This window comes from Ranitomeya variabilis, chromosome 8 (assembly GCF_051348905.1).
Source record: "Ranitomeya variabilis isolate aRanVar5 chromosome 8, aRanVar5.hap1, whole genome shotgun sequence".
In the NCBI taxonomy this organism is placed as follows: domain Eukaryota; kingdom Metazoa; phylum Chordata; class Amphibia; order Anura; family Dendrobatidae; genus Ranitomeya; species Ranitomeya variabilis.
The window spans coordinates 5912908-5934508 of NC_135239.1; the positions used below are offsets into that span (position 1 = coordinate 5912908).

Below are 21601 nucleotides of genomic sequence, written 5' to 3' on the forward strand. Positions count from 1 at the left end.
AGCCCAGCGAGTTATCACATATTAAGCGCCGCTTTAATTTTTCTGTTTAACCATCAGAATTCCTCTGAGACAAAACGGCCCCTGCCCCAATCTCAGAAGCGTCAACCTCAACCTGAAAAGGAAGAGAAACATCCGGCTGACGCAACACAGGGGCAGAAGTAAATCGGCGTTTAAGCTCCTGAAAGGCCTCAACCGCCGCAGAGGACCAATTCATCACATCAGCGCCTTTCTTCGTCAAATCAGTCAGGGGCTTAACCACACTGGAAAAGTTGGCAATGAAACGGCGATAAAAATTAGCAAAGCCCAAAAATTTCTGAAGGCTCTTCACCGATGTGGGTTGAATCCAGTCATGAATGGCTTGGACCTTAACAGGATCCATTTCTATAGACGAGGGAGAAAAAATAAAACCCAAAAAAGAGACCTTCTGAACTCCAAATAGGCCCTTAGACCCCTTCACAAATAAAGCATTATCACGAAGGATCTGGAATACCATCCTGACCTGCTTCACATGAGACTCCCAATCATCGGAAAAAATCAAAATATCATCCAAATAAACAATCATGAATTTATCAAGATAATTGCGGAAAATATCATGCTTGAAGGACTGAAATACAGAAGGAGCATTAGAAAGCCCGAAAGGCATCACAAGGTATTCAAAATGGCCTTCGGGCGTATTAAATGCAGTTTTCCATTCGTCACCCTGTTTAATACGAACAAGATTATATGCCCCTCGAAGGTCAATCTTAGTAAACCAACTAGCCCCCTTAATCCGAGCAAACAAATCAGAAAGCAAAGGTAAAGGGTATTGGAATTTGACCGTGATCTTATTAAGAAGGCGATAATCAATACAAGGTCTCAAGGAGCTATCCTTCTTGGCAACAAAAAAGAATCACGCTCCCAATGGTGACAAAGACGGCCGAATATGCCCCTTTTCCAAAGACTCCTTGACATAACTCCGCATGGCGGCATGCTCTGGCAGAGACAGATTGAAAAGTCGGCCCTTAGGGAACTTACAGCCAGGAATCAAATTAATAGCACAATCACAGTCCCTATGTGGAGGAAGGGAACTGGACCTGGGCTCATCAAATACATCCTGTAAATCCGACAAAAACTCAGGAACTTCAGAAGAGGGGGAAGAGGAAATTGACATCAAAGGAACGTCACAATGTACCCCTTGACAACCCCAACTAGTCACAGACATAGATTTCCAATCCAGCACCGGATTATGTTCCTGTAACCATGGAAAACCCAGCACAACAACATCATGCAAATTATGCAACACCAGAAAACGACAATCTTCCTGATGTGCTGGAGCCATGCACATGGTCAGCTGAGTCCAATACTGAGGTTTATTCTTGGCCAACGGTGTAGCATCAATCCCCCTCAAAGGAATAGGGCTCTGCAAAGGCTGCAAGGAAAAACCACAGCGCCTGGCGAATTCGAAGTCCATTAAGTTCAGGGCAGCGCCTGAATCCACAAATGCCATGACAGAAAAGGACGATAATGAGCAAATCAGGGTCACAGATAAGAGAAATTTAGGCTGTACAGTACTGATGGTAACAGACCTAGCGACCCTCTTAGTACGCTTAGGGCAATCAGAAATAACATGAGCAGAATCACCACAGTAAAAACACAGCTTATTCTGACGTCTGAATCCCTGCCGTTCTGCTCTAGTCAAAATCCTATCACATTGCATAGGCTCAGGACTCCGCTCAGAGGACACTGCCATATGGTGCACAACTTTGCGCTCGCGCAGGCGCCGATCAATCTGAATGGCTAGAGACAAAGATTCGCTCAAACCAGCGGGTGTGGGGAACCCCACCGTAACATCTTTAAGGGCTTCAGAAAGACCCTTTCTGAAAATTGCTGCCAGAGCCTCCTCATTCCATTTAATCAGCACAGACCATTTTCTAAATTTCTGGCAGTATAATTCTGCCGCTTCCTGACCCTGACATAGGGCCAACAAAGTTTTTTCTGCATGATCCACAGAATTAGGTTCGTCATACAATAATCTGAAAGCTTGAAAAAATGCGTCTACATTAAGCAATGCCGGATTCCCCGATTCAAGGGAGAATGCCCAGTCCTGAGGGTCACCACGCAGCAGAGAGATGACAATCTTAACCTGCTGAATTGGATCACCAGAGGAATGGGGTTTCAAAGCAAAAAACAATTTGCAGTTATTTTTAAAGTTCAAAAACTTGGATCTGTCCCCCAAAAACTAATCGGGAGTAGGAATTTTAGGCTCTAAAGCCGGAGTCTGGACAACATAATCTTGGATACTCTGTACTCTTGCAGCAAGTTGATCCACACGAGAAAACAAACCCTGAACATCCATGCCAGCGCCAAAATCCTGAACCACCCAGAGATTAAGAGGAAAAAAAAGACAAAACAGACTGCAAAAAAAAAAATGGCTCAGAACTTTTTTTTCCTTCTTTTGAGATGCATTTAATTCATTTTTGGCCAGTTGTATTGTTATGAACTGGTGGTTTAGGAGCAAAATGGGACGAGCTCTGGAGGAGGTGGTACCTGTACTATCCGCAGTTCCTGAGCTTATCACAACACTAGAAGTAGCCTTGGGATGTTCCTGTCACTCCCTAGACACCTTGTCACAGCCGGAGGACTAACTAACCCTAAAGAAGGAAACAGGAAAGCTATCTTGCCTCAGAGAAAATCCCCAAAGGAAAGGCAGCCCCCCACAAATATTGACTGTGAGTGGAGAGGGAAATGACATACGCAGAATGAAATCAGAATGTAGCAAAGGAGGCCAGTCTAGCTAGATAGATAGAACAGGACAGAATACTGTGCGGTCAGTATAAAAAAACTAGAAAAATCCACCAGAGAGTTTACAAAAATCTCCACACCTGACTAAAGGTGTGGAGGGTAAATCTGCTTCCCAGAGCTTCCAGCTTAACTGAATAAATCCATATTGACAAGCTGGACAAGAAAAAACATAGAAAGAGCTGAACGATTAAGTCCACAATATGTGGACAGCAAAAGAACAAGCAAGGACTTATCTTTCCTGAACTGGTCAGAATATCAGGGAAATCCAAGCAGAGATGTGAATCCAACCAGGAACCATTGACAACTGGCCCAGGCTGAAGGATAGAGCCAGGATAAATAGCCGAGCCAGAAAGACGATCAGTGGAAGCAGCTGCTGACTGCTAAATCCAAGGAGCAGCAGTTCCACTCAAAACCACCGGAGGGAGCCCAAGAGCAGAACTCACAAAAGTGCCACTTACAACCACCGGAGGGAGCCCAAGAGCGGAATTCACAACAGGGGTGGGGAGGTGGAGCGGGGACACCGAGGTAAAGGGGTGGGGAGGTGAAGCGGGGACTCGGAGGAAGAGGGGTGGGGAGGTGGAGCGGGGACACCGAGGAAGGGAGGTGGAGCGGGGACACCGAGGAAGAGGGGTGGGGAGGTGGAGCGGGGACACCGAGGAAGAAGGGTGGGGAGGTGGAGCGGGGACTCGGAGGAAGAGGGGTGGGGAGGTGGAGCGGGGACACCGAGGAAGAGGGGTGGGGAGGTGGAGCGGGGACTCGGAGGAAGAGGGGTGGGGAGGTGGAGCGGGGACACCGAGGAAGGGAGGTGGAGCGGGGACATCGAGGAAGAGGGGTGGGGAGGTGGAGCAGGGACTACCTCCACTGTGGACAGCCTGGCCGCATGCTGCAGGAAAGCTCGGTACCGCGACACAATCCTGTCTGATCACACCATTTATGTCCCTTTTCTGATGCTTTGATCGTCTTGAGAGCAAGAAAATTTCTAAGATCCATAATTGTGTAAGATTGAAGTCCGAATTCTCCAATGTTAAGTTAAATCTCCCTCACTGGATGGGACGAGGGACCCGGCGACCTCATTTGTCCTCCCTCTTTGCTTTTGGGTGGTGAGACCCTGCATGGGTGCCACAAAACAGTAGGAAAATGGTGGCAGGTACAGTAGAGGTGCGCTCACACCATCCTTTGCTGCAGTCTCTTGGGTCTCCGTAGACCTGAGAGATGAAGTCTCGGTCTGATCTCACTGGTGTCTGTGTCACCGATCACTTCTTCATCCCGATGATCACAGGTCAGAGCGGACAGCTCTGTCCATCTCACAGGTGCGGCCTGGAGGAGAAGATGAATCCTGGTGGAAAGCGGAGAAAGAGGACAGTGGCTCACAGCACAGTGCGGAGCAGTTCCCAGAGGAGCAGCATTTATAAAACCACTGAATGATCTATTATAGCTGGAAAACGAGTCTCGAGCCCCCCACACCTCCAGCGGTCGCCTGTGACTACTGCGCCCAGGTAGAGACGCCACACCAGTCATTTCCATGTCACCCATGGAGTTGACTGCAGACCTGTGCTGCCAGCAGCCACAAATTCACATAAACCTTCAGCCACAATGTTCTAGGGACTGAATTAAAGCAGTTTGAGATCTGTGGAATGGCGCTGACCTCTATGTCCTCCTCTTAGTTCTGATACGTTGCATCATTCTGTGATCTGGATGAGTCCTGAGTCTGGGGGTCCCGTGTGGAGGAGGGGGATGACACCACTAATACGTGTTCTTCCTACGCTTTGATCATTAATACATTGTGGAGCCGTGTGGACGCCATCTCACTATTTGGAGGAAACCCTAGAAGCAACTTTGAGGGAAACAAACGACCACGACATCTTCATCTACGTGACCTGGACAGAGATGAGAATCTTTATTTTCACACAATTCGGCTCGTGTCACCACAGTTTGACGAGCCGCTGTTTGTCCACAATATGGCAGCACATCCCATGCGGTAACGCAAACTGCTGTGAAGACTGAAACACTGGATTGCACTCGTATTCTTTAATTGCTGCTTTGGTAATTCTGAACCCATGAAACGCACCCGGCAGCACCGAGAAACGCCGCGTCTGCGGAGCAGCAATCACCACACGCCGGAATTTCACTTTTTTATTTTGTTCATTTATTACACTTCACATGACCGGAGCGACGCCTTCCGCCATGCATGTGATGTAACCGCGTCCGGACGCTTCTGTATCGCAGCGGAACGCCGTGATGCCATGTCTGAATCAGGGGTCTCAGTGAGGGGCAGGAGGCTAATGATGAATGGACTGTCATGGAGGAAGGGCCAATATCAAACCTGCGTGGCCTCTTCCAGGAAAATAGGATGAAACTTTGGAACCAAGATGAAAACCTGCAAAACCGGACACAGCTCAGCGCAAAGTCCTGGAGACGCCACTGGTCAGGGTGCAATTACCTGGTAGAGCCGGGGTCTTCTCCTGTTGGGGTCCTAATTCTATCCTTGGATATTCATTGTAAGAATGGACAGGACGGAAGATGAGGCCACGGATGAAGATTATGACCATAAGAGAAAATTTCACATCTCTCCATGCAGAGCATCGTCTGCGCCTGATCTAACGTAAATCCAACTTCTGAAGAAAACCTATTTCTTGCCTTTAGGGACATTTCTGCCCGGAGTGACGGCTGCCAGAAGCCGGGACATTTGTGCCTGGAGTGACGGCTGCAATAAGCTGGGACATTTGTGGCCGGAGTGACAGCTGCCAGTAGCCAGGACATTTGTGCCCGAAGTGATGGCAGCCAGGAGCCGGGACATTTGTGCCCGGAGTGACGGCTGCCAGGAGCCGGGACATTTGTGCCCGGAGTGACGGCTGCCAGGAGCCGGGACATTTGTGCCCAGAGTGACGGCTGCCAGGAGCCGGGACATTTGTGCCCGGAGTGACGGCTGCCATAAGCCAGGACATTTGTGCCTGGAGTGATGGCTGCCAGAAGCTGGGACATTTGTGCCCAGAGTGACGGCTGCCAGGAGCCGGGACATTTGTGCCCGGAGTGACGGCTGCAATAAGCTGGGACATTTGTGGCCGGAGTGACAGCTGCCAGTAGCCAGGACATTTGTGCCCGAAGTGATGGCAGCCAGGAGCCGGGACATTTGTGCCCGGAGTGACGGCTGCCAGGAGCCGGGACATTTGTGCCCGGAGTGACGGCTGCCAGGAGCCGGGACATTTGTGCCCAGAGTGACGGCTGCCAGGAGCCGGGACATTTGTGCCCGGAGTGACGGCTGCCAGAAGTCGGGACATTTGTGCCCGGAGTGATGGCTGCCAGGAGCCGGGACATTTGTGCCCGGAGTGACAGCTGCCAGGAGCCGGGACATTTGTGTCCGGAGTGACGGCTGCCAGAAGTCGGGACATTTGTGCCCGGAGTAATGGCTGCCAGGAGCCGGGACATTTGTGGCATCAGAGACCGGCGCTGTCCTCGGCCAAGAAGAGACTTAAATAGGCCACGCCCACTACAGGACCAAGAGAAGCGTCCAGTCACAGGCTGCAATCCATTTTCCAATGCTTTTAAAAATTAAATCTGACCTCTGATTGGCTGATGTGGGTTGGATTGAAGGCCAGAAATGACATTTTTCTTCATCTGAATAAGCGCTAAATAAATGATAAACCCGCTGAACAGTAATCTCACCCTCCACGGGCGACGCTATGTCTCCATCAACATTTATTCTGTTAATGAAGTGGAAACGTAACTCTTAACAAATGCGACATCATTCCTGGAGATCTGTGTAGCTGGCCCTGTTCCTGGAGATCTGGGACAGTGCGACGGCCACAAGCGGGTCTGCAGCTCTAGGCCAGAGTGACGGCCACCAGCGGTTCTGCAGCTCTTCGCCAAAGTGATAGCCACCGGTGGCCTGCAGCTCCGGAGCAACGGCCACCAGTGGGTCCTGAGCTCTAGGCTGGAGTGACAGCCACCGGTGGTCTGCAGCTCCGAAGCAATAGTCACTGGCGCGGTATACAGCTTTGGAGCAACGGCCACAGGTGGTCTGCTGCTCTGGAGTGATGGCTGCTGGCGGTCTCTGCATCTCCGGAGCGATGGCCACCGTTGGTCTGCCGACGTAGGCCGGAGTGATGGCACCAGCGTTCTGCAGCTCCGGAGCGGTGGCTACCGGTGGTCTACAGCTCTGGGCCTCAGTGATAACCACCGGAGGTCTACAGCTCTGGGCCTCAGTGAAAACTACCGGTGGTCTACAGGCCTCAGTGATAACCACCGGAGGTCTACAGCTCTGGGCCTCAGTGATAACCACCGGTGGTCTACAGCTCTGGGCCTCAGCGAAAGCCAGCCTTGGTCTGATATTTCATCTTGCCTCCACTGAAATTAACGATGTGCAGCTGTAATACTAGGCACAACCTGTGATCATCAGTGGCACTGTTTCTGGAAGAAAGCAGAAATGTACCACTAATCCCAGTCATCCCCTCTAAGCTGCGGCCAGGAATAACGGGGTCCTCTGAAATAGACAAAAGCTAACTATTAGGAAGTTTTTAACAGTTGGGGCTACAGAACGCCCCCCAGAATCTGTACGTTCAGTGTTGGCCGTGGGTGGAGGCCGCTGTTTGGTACGCAGTGATAATGAGCGCACGTCCTGCGGACAGAAACAGATACAGGTGGATCTCACAAAATTAGAATATCATCAAAAAGTGAATTTATTTCAGTTCTTCAATACAAAAAGTGAAACTCATATATTCTATAGAGTCATTACACACAGAGTGATCTATTCCACGCGTTTATTTCTGTTAATGTTGATGATTATGGCTTACAGCCAATGAAAACCCAGAAGTCATTATCTCAGTAAATTACAATAATTTATAACACCAGCTTGAAAAATTATTTTAAAATCTGAAATATCGTCCTACTGAAATGTATGATCAGTAAATGCACTCGATACTTGGTCGCGGCTCCTTCTGCATCAGTGCGGCGTGGCATGGAGGCGATCAGTCTGTGGCGCTGCTGAGGGGTTATGGAAGCCCAGGTTGCTTTGATAGCAGCCTTCAGCTCGTCTGCATTGTTGGGTCTGGTGTCTCATCTTCCTCTTGACAATACTCCATAGATTCTCTATGGGGATAAGGTCAGGAGAGTTTGCTGCCAATCAAGCCCAGTGATACTGTTGTTTTTACACCCGGTATTGGTACTTTTGGCAGTGTGGACAGGGGCCAAGTCCTGCTGGAGAATGACATTTCCATCTCCAAAAAGCTTGTCGGCAGAGGGAAGCATGAAGTGCTCTACAATGTCCTGGTAGACGGCTGCGCTGACTTTGTTCTTGGTAAAACACAGTGGACCTACACCAGCAGATGACATGGCTCCCCGAACCATCACTGATTGTGGAGACTTCACAAAAAACCTTGGAAATCAAGGTCCCAGAGTCTGGAGGAAGAGTGGAGAGGCCACAATCCAAGCTGCTGGAGGTCTAGTGTGAAGTCTCCACAATCAGTGATGGTTCGGGGAGCCATGTCATCTGCTGGTGTAGGTCCACTGTGTTTTATCAAGATCAAAGTCAGCGCAGCCGTCTACCAGGACATTTTAGAGCACTTCATGCTTCCCTCTGTCGACAAGCTTTTTGGAGATGGAAATGTCATTCTCCAGCAGGACTTGGCCCCTGTCCACACTGCCAAATGTACCAATACCTGGTGTAAAAACAACAGTATCACTGGGCTTGATTGGCAGCAAACTCGCCTCACCTTAACCCCATAGAGAATCTATAGAGTATTGTCAAGAGGAAGATGAGACACCAGACCCAACAATGCAGACAAGCTGAAGGCTGCTATCAAAGCAACCTGGGCTTCCATAACCCCCCAGCAATGCCACAGGCTGATCGCCTCCATGCCACGCCGCATTGATGCAGTAATTGATGCAAAAGGAGCCCGACCAAGTATTGAGTGCATTTACTGATCATACATTTCAGTAGGACGACATTTCATATTTTAAAATCATTTTTCAAGCTGGTGTTATAAAGTATTCTAATTTACTGAGATAATGACTTTTGGGTTTTCATTGGCTGTTATCCATAATCATCAACATTAACAGAAATAAACCCGTGAAATAGATCACTCTGTGTTTTTGTATTGAAGAACTGAAATAAATTCACTTTTTGATGATATTCTCATTTTGTGAGAAGCTCCTGTATACGGCCCAGTGCGCACAGGGGCGGTGGGCACTGCTCCACCGCCCTGACAATTATTGGGGGGTCTCTTGTGTTCAGTAAGTCATTGTCTTCCAGGGAGCACAATGGACGGAGCCCAGAACTCACTGATGTCCAGCGCTCGGACACCCACAGAGGACAATGACCCCCTTCACAGGAGGCTTTCTGGCCCAATGGATGTTTTCAGCCGCAGGCATGTGACGTATTATCTGATGCGTGGAGAAACATTTGTGACACTCATTCCTTGTCCTCTGCTTGTTGTCAGAGAACAGAAACATTTGTGTAAGAAGAAAACCCATCCTGATGAAGTTCTGCTCACACAGCTGAGGGTTTGTTACAATGGATCAGTGACGCTGAGATAAATACATCAGCAGCACATATCCCTGTCTTCTGCAGAGCAATGTCATATACACTGACACACTGTAACAAACCCTCACCTGTGAGAAACATCGGGTCAGACTAGGTCTTCAAGCTACTAGAAGTAAACCGTGATCTGATTCACTGACAAAAGCAGAGATATTGAAAATGGAGAGCGATGAGCCGCGGGTCTATCAGGAATCTGCAGAACTTCATGGTCCGACTGTTAATCTTCATTTACATAAAAGAACCTAAAGGGCAAAACTGTACGCTCTAGAAGCTTCCGGGTGAGGCCGCCGTCCGCGGGCGCTGGGGTTGGAGGTATTTTCGCACCGTGTCCCTCTCCGGCTCCTCCTGACACCATTTTGGGCAGAGCGTGGCCTCGTGCCACCATGAAGACCTCCGCGCCAATCATCCACCTTTCATCTTCAGTCAATTCTCGTCCTCCTCATCGGGACGCAGCGCTGCAGTGGAGAATCTCAGCGGTCCGGATGATGGGGGTCATATTATGGAGGCCTTGTCTACTAAGCAGGACACCGGGAGGAGGTACAGGGGGCAGGTGGGGAGGAAGGGGGTCTCTGTCTAGGGGAAGGCGGATGGGGTGGAACAGATCTTCATGGTGGTCGTATATACAGCGATGGCTCGATTCTCACATCAGAGGTCAGTCCGTTACAATGTGTCGTCCTCCACCCAATGTCCTGTATCGTCTGTCCACCGAGTGGACGCAGTAAGGGAAGAGCTACATGCAGCCTCCTGCCCCGCTCCCACCCCGCAGCCGGCTCCCACCCCGCAGCCCGGCTCCCACCCCGCAATCAGATGCGCCTGGAGGTCTGCTTGAAGATGAAGCCTCGGTGAGCTAGGGTCTTCATGATGTTGGCGATGTTCCTGCAGTCATCTGTGGAGAGAAGGAGAAACGCGTCAGCAGAGACGACACCAAGGAAAGGTGGACAACTAGTGCACAAGCAATATGGCTGCCATTACATCTCCCCTGCACGGCGCCGCGCTCCAGATCTATGGTGACCAGGAGTCGGATCTGCACAAGACTGACGATCGGCTCCTCGGGGCCACAGTCCCGTATGTGTAGGATGGATTGGGGATGCTCCATGTCCACACAGAGCAGACTGCACAGATCCACCAGAAGCTGTGGCCCCCGGAGACCCCCGCACCTCCATTACGGCTCCGCACGACCCTGCGGTGTTAATATCTGACGGTCAGGGAAACCTGTGATCAGATGAACATTGCCGACTGCTTTCTATAAATGCCGCCGCGGTTACACAGCGATTCCCGGAGATGTCGGAGCGGTGCCCCCGATAACACTCGGTGACAGGTCGCCGTCCATTAAGGAACCCAACGTCCAGCAGGCGCTGTGATCACCGAAGGGTTAATGTTGGGGGATGACGTGAAACTGATTCCTGCCGACTATATTTCAAGCTGGAAATTGGCTTGTAAATCCGGGGTTTGATCTATGAGAACCGTCTCCTTAAGAAAAAGCAAAAGTAAATGTGTAATTTCTCCCTTGACAGAACACGCCGGGGACAGCCATCCTTCTTCCTTCTCCCCTCCGTCGTGGGACAGCTGCGTCGTGTCGGATTAACGCTTTTTCTTCCTCGCCCCCGCGCCTTGATGTCTCCATTTCATTACGCCGCGGCCATTTATCAAGCTCTTACCGTAAGGGTGACTTTGCCAACTTCCATGTGGCAGTGCCCTGGTGCGGCAGAGGGGGAGGCCGGCTGCGCAGGGAGGCCGGCCGCAGTCCCAGTGATGTGTAAATGATAAAGACGACTCCACATCCATCTCCGCCTGTAAAGCTGCCGAGCGCCGCGGTATAATCAGGCCCGGGCCGTAATAATGTGGAATTAGGTCTCTCGATCACGGAGGGGCCCCTTAATCACCGCATAAAGGGTGCGCGCGCTGTTTATCATAATTGAACTGTATCCAGGCTAATTGCCGCCATATTTCACTGTCTCTGAGGCTCCGGTGATGTCTGAGCAGGAGAGAGGCGCTAACAATGGAGGGGAGCGCGACCGAGACATATGGGCCCAGTGAGCGTCACTTGGGAGACCGCGGGTGGCAATGACCAGGCCGGCGAACGCCATGAACACCTTCAAGGAAAATGTCAACTCCCATAGAAATGAATGTGGAGGGCGGTGCGCGCATGGACACGTGCGGTGCGCGCATGGACACGTGCGGGGCCCATTCTTCAGAACAACGAGGGGCCCACCGCCTATTCTACATTTATGGCATAAATACATCACGTTGGACAATCCCATTAAATCTTGGTTCTCTCGTTTTGTGTCTACAGCTCATGTGCAGCTCTACGTGTCTCCGTGGTTACAAGTTACTTAGGGTTACCTTGTGTCTCATCCCGCTGTCTAGTGTGATAAAGGGGGTGACGCGAGTACGCAGCTCCAGTGCAGAACGAACGTAGAAGAGGCCGCGGAGAAGGGGAAACCTTGTGCAAAGCTGCCAACATTAGAAGGAAGCATCACTGTGACCCCCGCAGTACCGCCACTGGCTGGTGCTATATACCCCGCCACCGCAGCAGCGCCCCCCGCTGGAGTCTCCTAATGACTGCACCAGGAACGAGGAAATGATTGGGGAATATCTCTAATTTATTTGTAGCAGTGGGGCGGAAGCTGCACCCTGTCTGGTCCTTGCCGGACCCCCAATGTGCGGGGATGGAAGACGCTTCTCTTACAGGAGCAGCAGTTTGTGCTCCACATTAGGGCCACAGAGCGCAGTTCTCTGTCACCGTCCTCCCGCAGACAGGATTACACGTCCTCCCGCAGACAGGATTACACGCTGCGCCCGTGGCTTGTGTGCTCGGGATGTGAGGACGTCCTGCGGTCACAGCCAGCATTTTCATTACGCGCAGAGCTGCCGCAGGATGCAGCCATCACAGACTCATTTCTGTAATGTTCAGCTAACGGACAGGGTTATGTCCCCAATAACTTAGCAGCGGGGATCGTCTCTGTGCACTGACGGCGTCCATCATGGCGGCTGACGGCAGCAGCCGCAGGGCTCAGGAGACGGGGGAAGTGGCGGCGTTAGGCTGGTGTCACATCTGCGTCTCTGTGCGCAGTTTCGAAGTCTGCGGCGGGGTCCAGCGAACGCAACATGTTGTATTTTTGGAGGTTTAAAAAATCTGTCAAATATGTGCACGCATGCGGATGAGTGCGTTAAAAAAGCGCATTACTGTCTATGGGAACGCATGCGTACTTTGGAGTGCGCATGTCCAGGAACTGATTGAGATACGCCCTCCTGGAAATATCGAAAGCATGCGCATAAAAAAACGTAAACGCAAGCAAACAACGCATGCAAATGCATGCAGACGTGTCGTTTTTTTGCCGTCATGCATAAGCTGATGCGGATAAAAAACGCTGCGTTTGTGGATGATACGCTGCGCACATAGACGCAAATGTGAAACTAGCCTTAGAGTCAGGAGGGTCCGCGCCAGGCGCTGAGCACCGCTGTGTGGCCTGCAGCGCTGCTAGTAGTAACAGGACCCCCGACCCAAATCCCGGCCATCAGAGAAAGTCCAGTAATCCGGCATGTGTGCTGGAGGTGTCATACTTAGATATCCATCGGATGGACACTCGCCAGCTCCTTCTGAACGAGGTCCAGAAGACTTTTACTGATGTCCACTACCCCCCTCCTGTGTATCTGGGATGCCAGGTGTGGTGTCCCATCATGGAGGGCGCCATGCACCTTTCCCAGGGTCTGGACCGGCCGCTGACACATGCTCGCTGTCAGTCCCATCAGCTGCTGCTCCTGCCTGAACGTGCTGGGTAACGCGCAGTCCTCGTGGCCGCTGAGTGGCAGGGATTATCCAGGACTGAGGGATTACACGCTGCCTGACCTGTACACAAAGAGCAGCCGTGAACTTCCATATCATCAGCCCTGCCGCGGTCGATAGATCACAGATCAGACGCCGCATCAACACTGCGCCAGCAACACCGGCGACTCTATACGGATTATCTCATCAATTCATAGAAAATCATCTGCAGGGGAGAAGCCTCCATGGCCGACGACGGAGACAAGTATGTCGTTTTCCCAGGTCCCAGGAGATGGAAAACCGACAATTACAGAAATGGCGCCAAAATCTGTACATAACATGTAAAGAAAAGCCGTCTGCAGCTCGTCCTGCTCACACAGCGGAGTCCACTACAAGGACAGACGTGGTGCTGCGGAGTGTGTGTGTGTGTGTGTGTGTGTGTGTATATATATATATATATATATATATATATATATATATATATATATATATATATATATATATATACACACACACAGGTTATAGAGGTGGTACTGTGCAGTATATACAGGTCCTTCTCAAAAAATTAGCATATAGTGTTAAATTTCATTATTTACCATAATGTAATGATTACAATTAAACTTTCATATATTATAGATTCATTATCCACCAACTGAAATTTGTCAGGTCTTTTATTGTTTTAATACTGATGATTTTGGCCTACAACTCCTGATAACCCAAAAAACCTGTCTCAATAAATTAGCATATCAAGAAAAGGTTCTCTAAACGACCTATTACCCTAATCTTCTGAATCAACTAATTAACTCTAAACACATGCAAAAGATACCTGAGGCTTTTAAAAACTCCCTGCCTGGTTCATTACTCAAAACCCCCATCATGGGTAAGACTAGCGACCTGACAGATGTCAAGAAGGCCATCATTGACACCCTCAAGCAAGAGGGTAAGACCCAGACAGAAATTTCTCAACAAATAGGCTGTTCCCAGAGTGCTGTATCAAGGCACCTCAATGGTAAGTCTGTTGGAAGGAAACAATGTGGCAGAAAACGCTGTACAACGAGAAGAGGTGACCGGACCCTGAGGAAGATTGTGGAGAAGGACCGATTCCAGACCTTGGGGAACCTGAGGAAGCAGTGGACTGAGTCTGGTGTGGAAACATCCAGAGCCACCGTGCACAGGCGTGTGCAGGAAATGGGCTACAGGTGCCGCATTCCCCAGGTAAACAGCGGCAGAAGCGCCTGACCTGGGCTACAGAGAAGCAGCACTGGACTGTTGCTAAGTGGTCCCAAGTACTTTTTTCTGATAAAAGCAAATTTTGCATGTCATTCGGAAATCAAGGTGCCAGAGTCTGGAGGAAGACTGGGGAGAAGGAAATGCCAAAATGCCTGAAGTCCAGTGTCAAGTACCCACAGTCAGTGATGGTGTGGGGTGCCATGTCAGCTGCTGGTGTTGGTCCACTGTGTTTCATCAAGGGCAGGGTCAATGCAGCTAGCTATCAGGAGATTTTGGAGCACTTCATGCTTCCATCGGCTGAAATGCTTTATGGAGATGAAGATTTCATTTTCCAGCACGACCTGGCACCTGCTCACAGTGCCAAAACCACTGGTAAATGGTTTACTGACCATGGTATTACTGTGCTCAATTGGCCTGCCAACTCTCCTGACCTGAACCCCATAGAGAATCTGGGGGATATTGTGAAGAGAAAGTTGAGAGACGCAAGACCCAACACTCTGGATGAGCTTAAGGCCGCTATTGAAGCATCCTGGGCCTCCATAACATCTCAGCAGTGTCACAGGCTGATTGCCTCCATGCCACGCCGCATTGAAGCAGTCATTTCTGCCAAAGGATTCCCGACCAAGTATTGAGTGCATAACTGAACATTATTATTTGATGGTTTTTTGTTTGTTATTAAAAAACACTTTTATTTGATTGGACGGGTGAAATATGCTAATTTATTGAGACAGGTTTTTTGGGTTATCAGGAGTTGTATGCCAAAATCATCAGTATTAAAACAATAAAAGACCTGACAAATTTCAGTTGGTGGATAATGAATCTATAATATATGAAAGTTTAATTGTAATCATTACATTATGGTAAATAATGAAATTTAACACTATATGCTAATTTTTTGAGAAGGACCTGTATACAGGAGGAGCGGTACTGTGCAGTGTATATATACAGGAGGAGCGGTGCTGTGCACTGTATATATATATATATATATATATATACATATATACACAGGAGGAGGGGTACTGTGCAGTATATATATATACAGGATATAGAGGTGGTACTGTGCAGTGTATATATATATACAGGAGGAGTGGTACTGTGCAGTGTATATATACAGGAGGAGTGGTACTGTGCAGTGTATATATACAGGAGGAGTGGTACTGTGCAGTGTATATATACAGGAGGAGTGGTACTGTGCAGTGTATATATACAGGAGGAGCGGTACTGTGCAGTGTATATATACAGGAGGAGTGGTACTGTGCAGTGTATATATACAGGAGGAGTGGTACTGTGCAGTGTATATATACAGGAGGAGTGGTACTGTGCAGTGTATATATACAGGAGGAGTGGTACTGTGCAGTGTATATATACAGGAGGAGTGGTACTGTGCAGTATATATATACAGGGCAGGAGGAGTGGTACTGTGCAGTGTATATATACAGGAGGAGTGGTACTGTGCAGTGTATATATACAGGAGGAGTGGTACTGTGCAGTATATATATACAGGATATAGAGGTGGTACTGTGCAGTGTATATATACAGGAGGAGGGGTACTGTGCAGTGTATATATATACAGGAGTGGTATTGTGCAGTGTATATATACAGGACAGGAGGAGTGGTACTGTGCAGTATATATATACAGGACAGGAGGAGTGGTACTGTGCAGTGTATATATACAGGAGGAGTGGTACTGTGCAGTGTATATATACAGGAGGAGTGGTACTGTGCAGTGTATATATACAGGAGGAGTGGTACTGTGCAGTGTATATATACAGGAGGAGGGGTACTGTGCAGTGTATATATACAGGAGGAGTGGTACTGTGCAGTGTATATATACAGGAGGAGCGGTACTGTGCAGTGTGTATATACAGGAGGAGTGGTGCTGTGCAGTGTATATATACAGGAGGAGTGGTGCTGTGCAGTGTATATATACAGGAGGAGTGGTGCTGTGCAGTGTATATATACAGGAGGAGTGGTGCTGTGCAGTGTATATATACAGGAGGAGTGGTGCTGTGCAGTGTATATATACAGGAGGAGTGGTGCTGTGCAGTGTGTATATACAGGTGGAGTGGTGCTGTGCAGTGTATATATACAGGACAGGAGGAGTGGTACTGTGCAGTGTATATATACAGGAGGAGGGGTACTGTGCAGTATATATATATACAGGATATAGAGGTGGTACTGTGCAGTATATATATACACAGGATATAGAGGTGGTACTGTGCAGTGTATATATACAGGAGGAGTGGAACTGTGCAGTGTATATATATATACAGGATATAGAGGTGGTACTGTGCAGTGCATATATACAGGATAGGAGGAGTGGTGCTGTGCAGTGTATATATATACAGGAGGAGTGGTACTGTGCAGTGTATATATACAGGACAGGAAGAGCCGTACTGTGCAGTGTATATATACAGGACAGGAGGAGCGGTACTGTGCAGTGTATATATACAGGAGGAGTGGTACTGTGCAGTGTATATATACAGGAGGAGTGGTACTGTGCAGTGTATATATACAGGACAGGAGGAGCGGTACTGTGCAGTGTATATATACAGGAGGAGTGGTACTGTGCAGTGTATATATACAGGAGGAGTGGTACTGTGCAGTGTATATATACAGGACAGGAGGAGTAGTACTGTGCAGTGTATATATACAGGACAGGAGGAGTGGTACTGTGCAGTGTATATATATATACAGGAGGAGTGGTACTGTGCAGTGTATATATATACAGGAGGAGTGGTACTGTGCAGTGTATATATACAGGACAGGAACAGCCGTACTGTGCAGTGTATATATACAGGACAGGAGGAGTGGTACTGTGCAGTGTATATATACACAGGTGTGGTGCTGTGCAGTGTATATATACAGGAGGAGTGGTACTGTGCAGTGTATATATACAGGAGGAGTGGTACTGTGCAGTATATATACAGGAGGAGTGGTGCTGTGCAGTATATATATACAGGAGGAGTGGTACTGTGCAGTGTATATATACAGGAGGAGTGGTACTGTGCAGTGTATATATACAGGAGGAGGGGTACTGTGCAGTGTATATATACAGGAGGAGTGGTACTGTGCAGTGTATATATACAGGAGGAGTGGTACTGTGCAGTATATATATACAGGGCAGGAGGAGTGGTACTGTGCAGTGTATATATACAGGAGGAGTGGTACTGTGCAGTGTATATATACAGGAGGAGGGGTACTGTGCAGTGTATATATATACAGGAGTGGTATTGTGCAGTGTATATATACAGGACAGGAGGAGTGGTACTGTGCAGTATATATATACAGGACAGGAGGAGTGGTACTGTGCAGTGTATATATACAGGAGGAGTGGTACTGTGCAGTGTATATATACAGGAGGAGTGGTACTGTGCAGTGTATATATACAGGAGGAGTGGTACTGTGCAGTGTATATATACAGGAGGAGGGGTACTGTGCAGTGTATATATACAGGAGGAGTGGTACTGTGCAGTGTATATATACAGGAGGAGCGGTACTGTGCAGTGTATATATACAGGAGGAGTGGTACTGTGCAGTGTATATATACAGGAGGAGGGGTACTGTGCAGTGTATATATACAGGAGGAGTGGTACTGTGCAGTGTATATATACAGGAGGAGTGGTACTGTGCAGTGTATATATACAGGAGGAGCAGTACTGTGCAGTGTATATATACAGGAGGAGCGGTACTGCGCGGTGTATATATACAGGAGGAGGGGTACTGTGCAGTGTATACAGGAGGAGTGGTACTGTGCAGTGTATATATACAGGAGGAGGGGTACTGTGCAGTGTATATATACAGGAGGAGGGGTACTGTGCAGTGTATATATACAGGAGGAGTGGTACTGTGCAGTGTATATATACAGGAGGGGTGGCACTGTGCAGTGTATATATACAGGAGGAGCGGTACTGTGTTTTGTAGGGGCCGCACATGCTCATTGCCTTGGTTCTTATCTATATATATAATTGTCTAAGGGTTTTTCCGTCTGTCTGTCTGTCTGTCTGTCTTTCTGTCTGTCTGTCTGTCTGTCTGTCCTGGAAATCCCGCGTCTCTGATTGGTCGAGGCCGCCAGGCCTCGACCAATCAGCGACGGGCACAGCATGGCGACGATGATGTCATAAAGGTTGCCTCGACAAATCAGCGACGGGCACAGTCTGCCGCGAATTCGCCTCGACCAATCAGCGACGGGCACAGTATCGACGTAGATGTCATAATGGTTGCCATGGCGACGATGATGTCATAAAGGTTGCCTCGACCAATCAGCGACGGGCACAGTCTGCCGCGAATTCTGGAATCATCATTGTCCATATACTACGGGGACATGCATATTCTAGAATACCCGATGCGTTAGAATCGGGCCACTATCTAGTATTACATATGTATTTAAAGGGACAGTGCGCTAGTGTCCTCATGACGGAATCCATGGCCATTGGCGGCAGTGCATTTGCAGGATACATGAGCTTCATTCTTGGCCTGTAAACCATTCAGCGAGATCCCGCTTAGTAAATCACTTAGCAGCACATCCTCCTGTCAGCAGCGAGGTAAACACGCTTATTATAATTATCTCCACATCAAAATACGGAATAAAATAACAATGGCGGAGCACGCGGCTAATGTGCAATTACAGCTCCTCATTGATTTTATCATGTAATTCGCAGCCACTGATACAATAACACATCAGGCGCCCCCTCAGGAGACGCACAATGTTATAGCGCTGGTCACAGACGCAAGTGTAAAGAGCTCAAGCCAGGTGGCCGGAGGCAGAATGCAGAGCGGACAGCGGGGGAGGGCGGATGGGGCGAAACACACAGCAGGGGAGGGAGGATAGTGCGAAACAGGCAGCGGGGGAGGGCGGATGGGGCGAAACACACAGCAGGGGAGGGAGGATAGTGCGAAACAGGCAGCGGGGGAGGGCGGATGGGGCGAAACACACAGCAGGGGAGGGCGGATGGGGCGAAACACACAGCAGGGGAGGGAGGATAGGGCGAAACAGGCAGCGGGGGAGGGCGGATGGGGCGAAACACACAGCAGGGGAGGGAGGATAGGGCGAAACAGGCAGTGGGGGAGAGCAGATGGGGAGAAACAGACAGCAGGGGAGGGAGGATAGGGCGAAACAGGCAGCGGGGGAGGGCAGATGGGGAGAAATAGACAGCAGGGGAGGGAGGATAGGGTGAAACAGGCAGCGGGGCAGGGCGAATGGGGTGAAACAGACAGCAGGAGACGGAGGATAGGGTGAAACACGCAGCGGGGGAGGGAGAATAAGGCGAAACAGAGAGCAGGGGAGAGAGGATAGGGTAAAACAGGCAGCGGGGGAGGGCAGATGGGGAGAAACACACAGCGGGGGAGGGAGGATACGGTGAAACAGGCAGCGGTGTAGGGCGAAACAGACAGCAGGGGAGGGAGGATAGGGTGAAACAGGCAGCGGGGGAGGGCAGATGGGGAGAAACAGACAGCGGGGGAGGGAGGATAGGGTGAAACAGGCAGCGGTGTAGGGCGAAACAGACAGCAGGGGAGGGAGGATAGGGTGAAACAGGCAGCGGGGGAGGGCAGATGGGGAGAAACGGACAGCGGGGCAGGGAGGATAGGGTGAAACAGACAGCCGGGGAGGGGGGAGGGTGGATGGGGAGAAACAGACAATGGGAGAGGTAGCGAAACAGACAGCGGGGGTAGGAAAATAGGGCGAAAAAAACAGCAGGGGAAGGAGCATGGGGCGAAAGTCAGTGGGGGAGGGAGGATAGGAGGAAACAGATAGAGGGGAGGGAGGATGATGCGAAACAGCGGTGGAGGGACGATAGTGCAAAATAAGCAGTGGGGGAGGGCGGATAGGGAGAAACAAACAGTAAAGGAGAGAGGATAGGACGAAACAGACAGCGGGGAGGGCAGATGGGTTGAAACAGACAGCGGGGGACAGCGGATGGGGCAAAACGGACAGCGGGGGAGGGCAGATGGGCCAAATAGACAGCGGGGGACGCAGCAAAACAGACAGCGGGGGAGGGAGAATGGGGCAAAACAAACAGGGGAGGGAGAATGAGGCAAAACAAACAGCAGGGGAAGGAGGATGGGGCAAAACAGACAACTAGGGAGGGAGGATGAGGTGAAACAGACAGCGGGGGAGGGAGGATAGGATGAAACAGTGGGGAAGAGGGGATGGTGCGAAACAGGCAGTGGAGGAGGGCGCATGGGGAGAAATAGACGGCAAGGGAGAGAAGATAGGGCGAAACAGACAGCGGGGGAGGGCAGATGGGGAGAAACAGACAGCAGGGGAGGGAGGATAGGGTGAAACAGGCAGCGGGGCAGGGCGAATAGGGCGAAACAGGCAGCAGGAGACGGAGGATAGAGTGAAACACGCAGCAGGGGAGGGAGAATAGGGCGAAACAGACAGAAGGGGAGAGAGGATAGGGTGAAACAGGTAGCGGGGGAGGGCAGATGGGGAGAAAAAGACGGCGGGGGAGGGAGGATTGGGTGAAACAGGCAGCTGGGTAGGGTGAATGGGGCGAAACAGACAGCAGGAGAGGGACGATAGGGTGAAACACGCAGCGGGGGAGGGAGAATAGTGCGAAACAGACAGCAGGGGAGAGAGGATAGGGTGAAACAGGCAGCGGGGGAGGGCAGATGGGGAGAAACAGACGGCAGGGGAGGGAGGATAGGGTGAAACAGGCAGCGGGGGAGGGCAGATGGGGAGAAATAGACAGCGGGGGAGGGCAGATGGGGAGAAACAGACAGCAGGGGAGGGAGGATAGGGTGAAACAGGCAGCGGGGCAGGGTGAATGGGGCGAAACAGACAGCAGGAGATGGAGGATAGGGTGAAACACGCAGCAGGGGAGGGAGAATAGGGCAAAACAGAGAGCAGGGGAGAGAGGATAGGGTAAAACAGGCAGCGGGGGAGGGCAGATGGGGAGAAACAGAAAGCGGGGGAGGGAGGATAGGGTGAAACAGGCAGCGGTGTAGGGCGAAACAGACAGCAGGGGAGGGAGGATAGGGTGAAACAGGCAGCGGGGGAGGGCAGATGGGGAGAAACAGACAGCGGGGCAGGGAGGATAGGGTGAAACAGACAGCCGGGGAGGGTGGATGGGGAGAAACAGACAATGGGAGAGGGGAAGAAACAGACAATGGGAGAGGTAGCGAAACAGACAGCGGGGGTAGGAAAATAGGGCAAAAAAAACAGCAGGGGAAGGAGCATGGGGCGAAAGTCAGTGGGGGAGGGAGGATAGGAGGAAACAGATAGAGGGGAGGGAGGATGATGCGAAACAGCGGTGGAGGGACGATAGTGCAAAATAAGCAGTGGG

The 21601-nt window shown here is 50.2% G+C and overlaps 1 protein-coding gene across 1 annotated transcript in view; it reads right to left on the bottom strand.

The window, feature by feature from the left end:
• Positions 1 to 10054: 10054 nt before the first annotated feature.
• Positions 10055 to 21601, bottom strand: part of ERI3 (ERI1 exoribonuclease family member 3) — a 302309-nt gene continuing 290762 nt past the window's right edge. The window contains 1 exon segment of the mRNA XM_077278034.1: positions 10055 to 10202. Coding sequence (XP_077134149.1) covers positions 10120 to 10202 — 83 coding nt within the window. The 3' untranslated portion in view covers positions 10055 to 10119.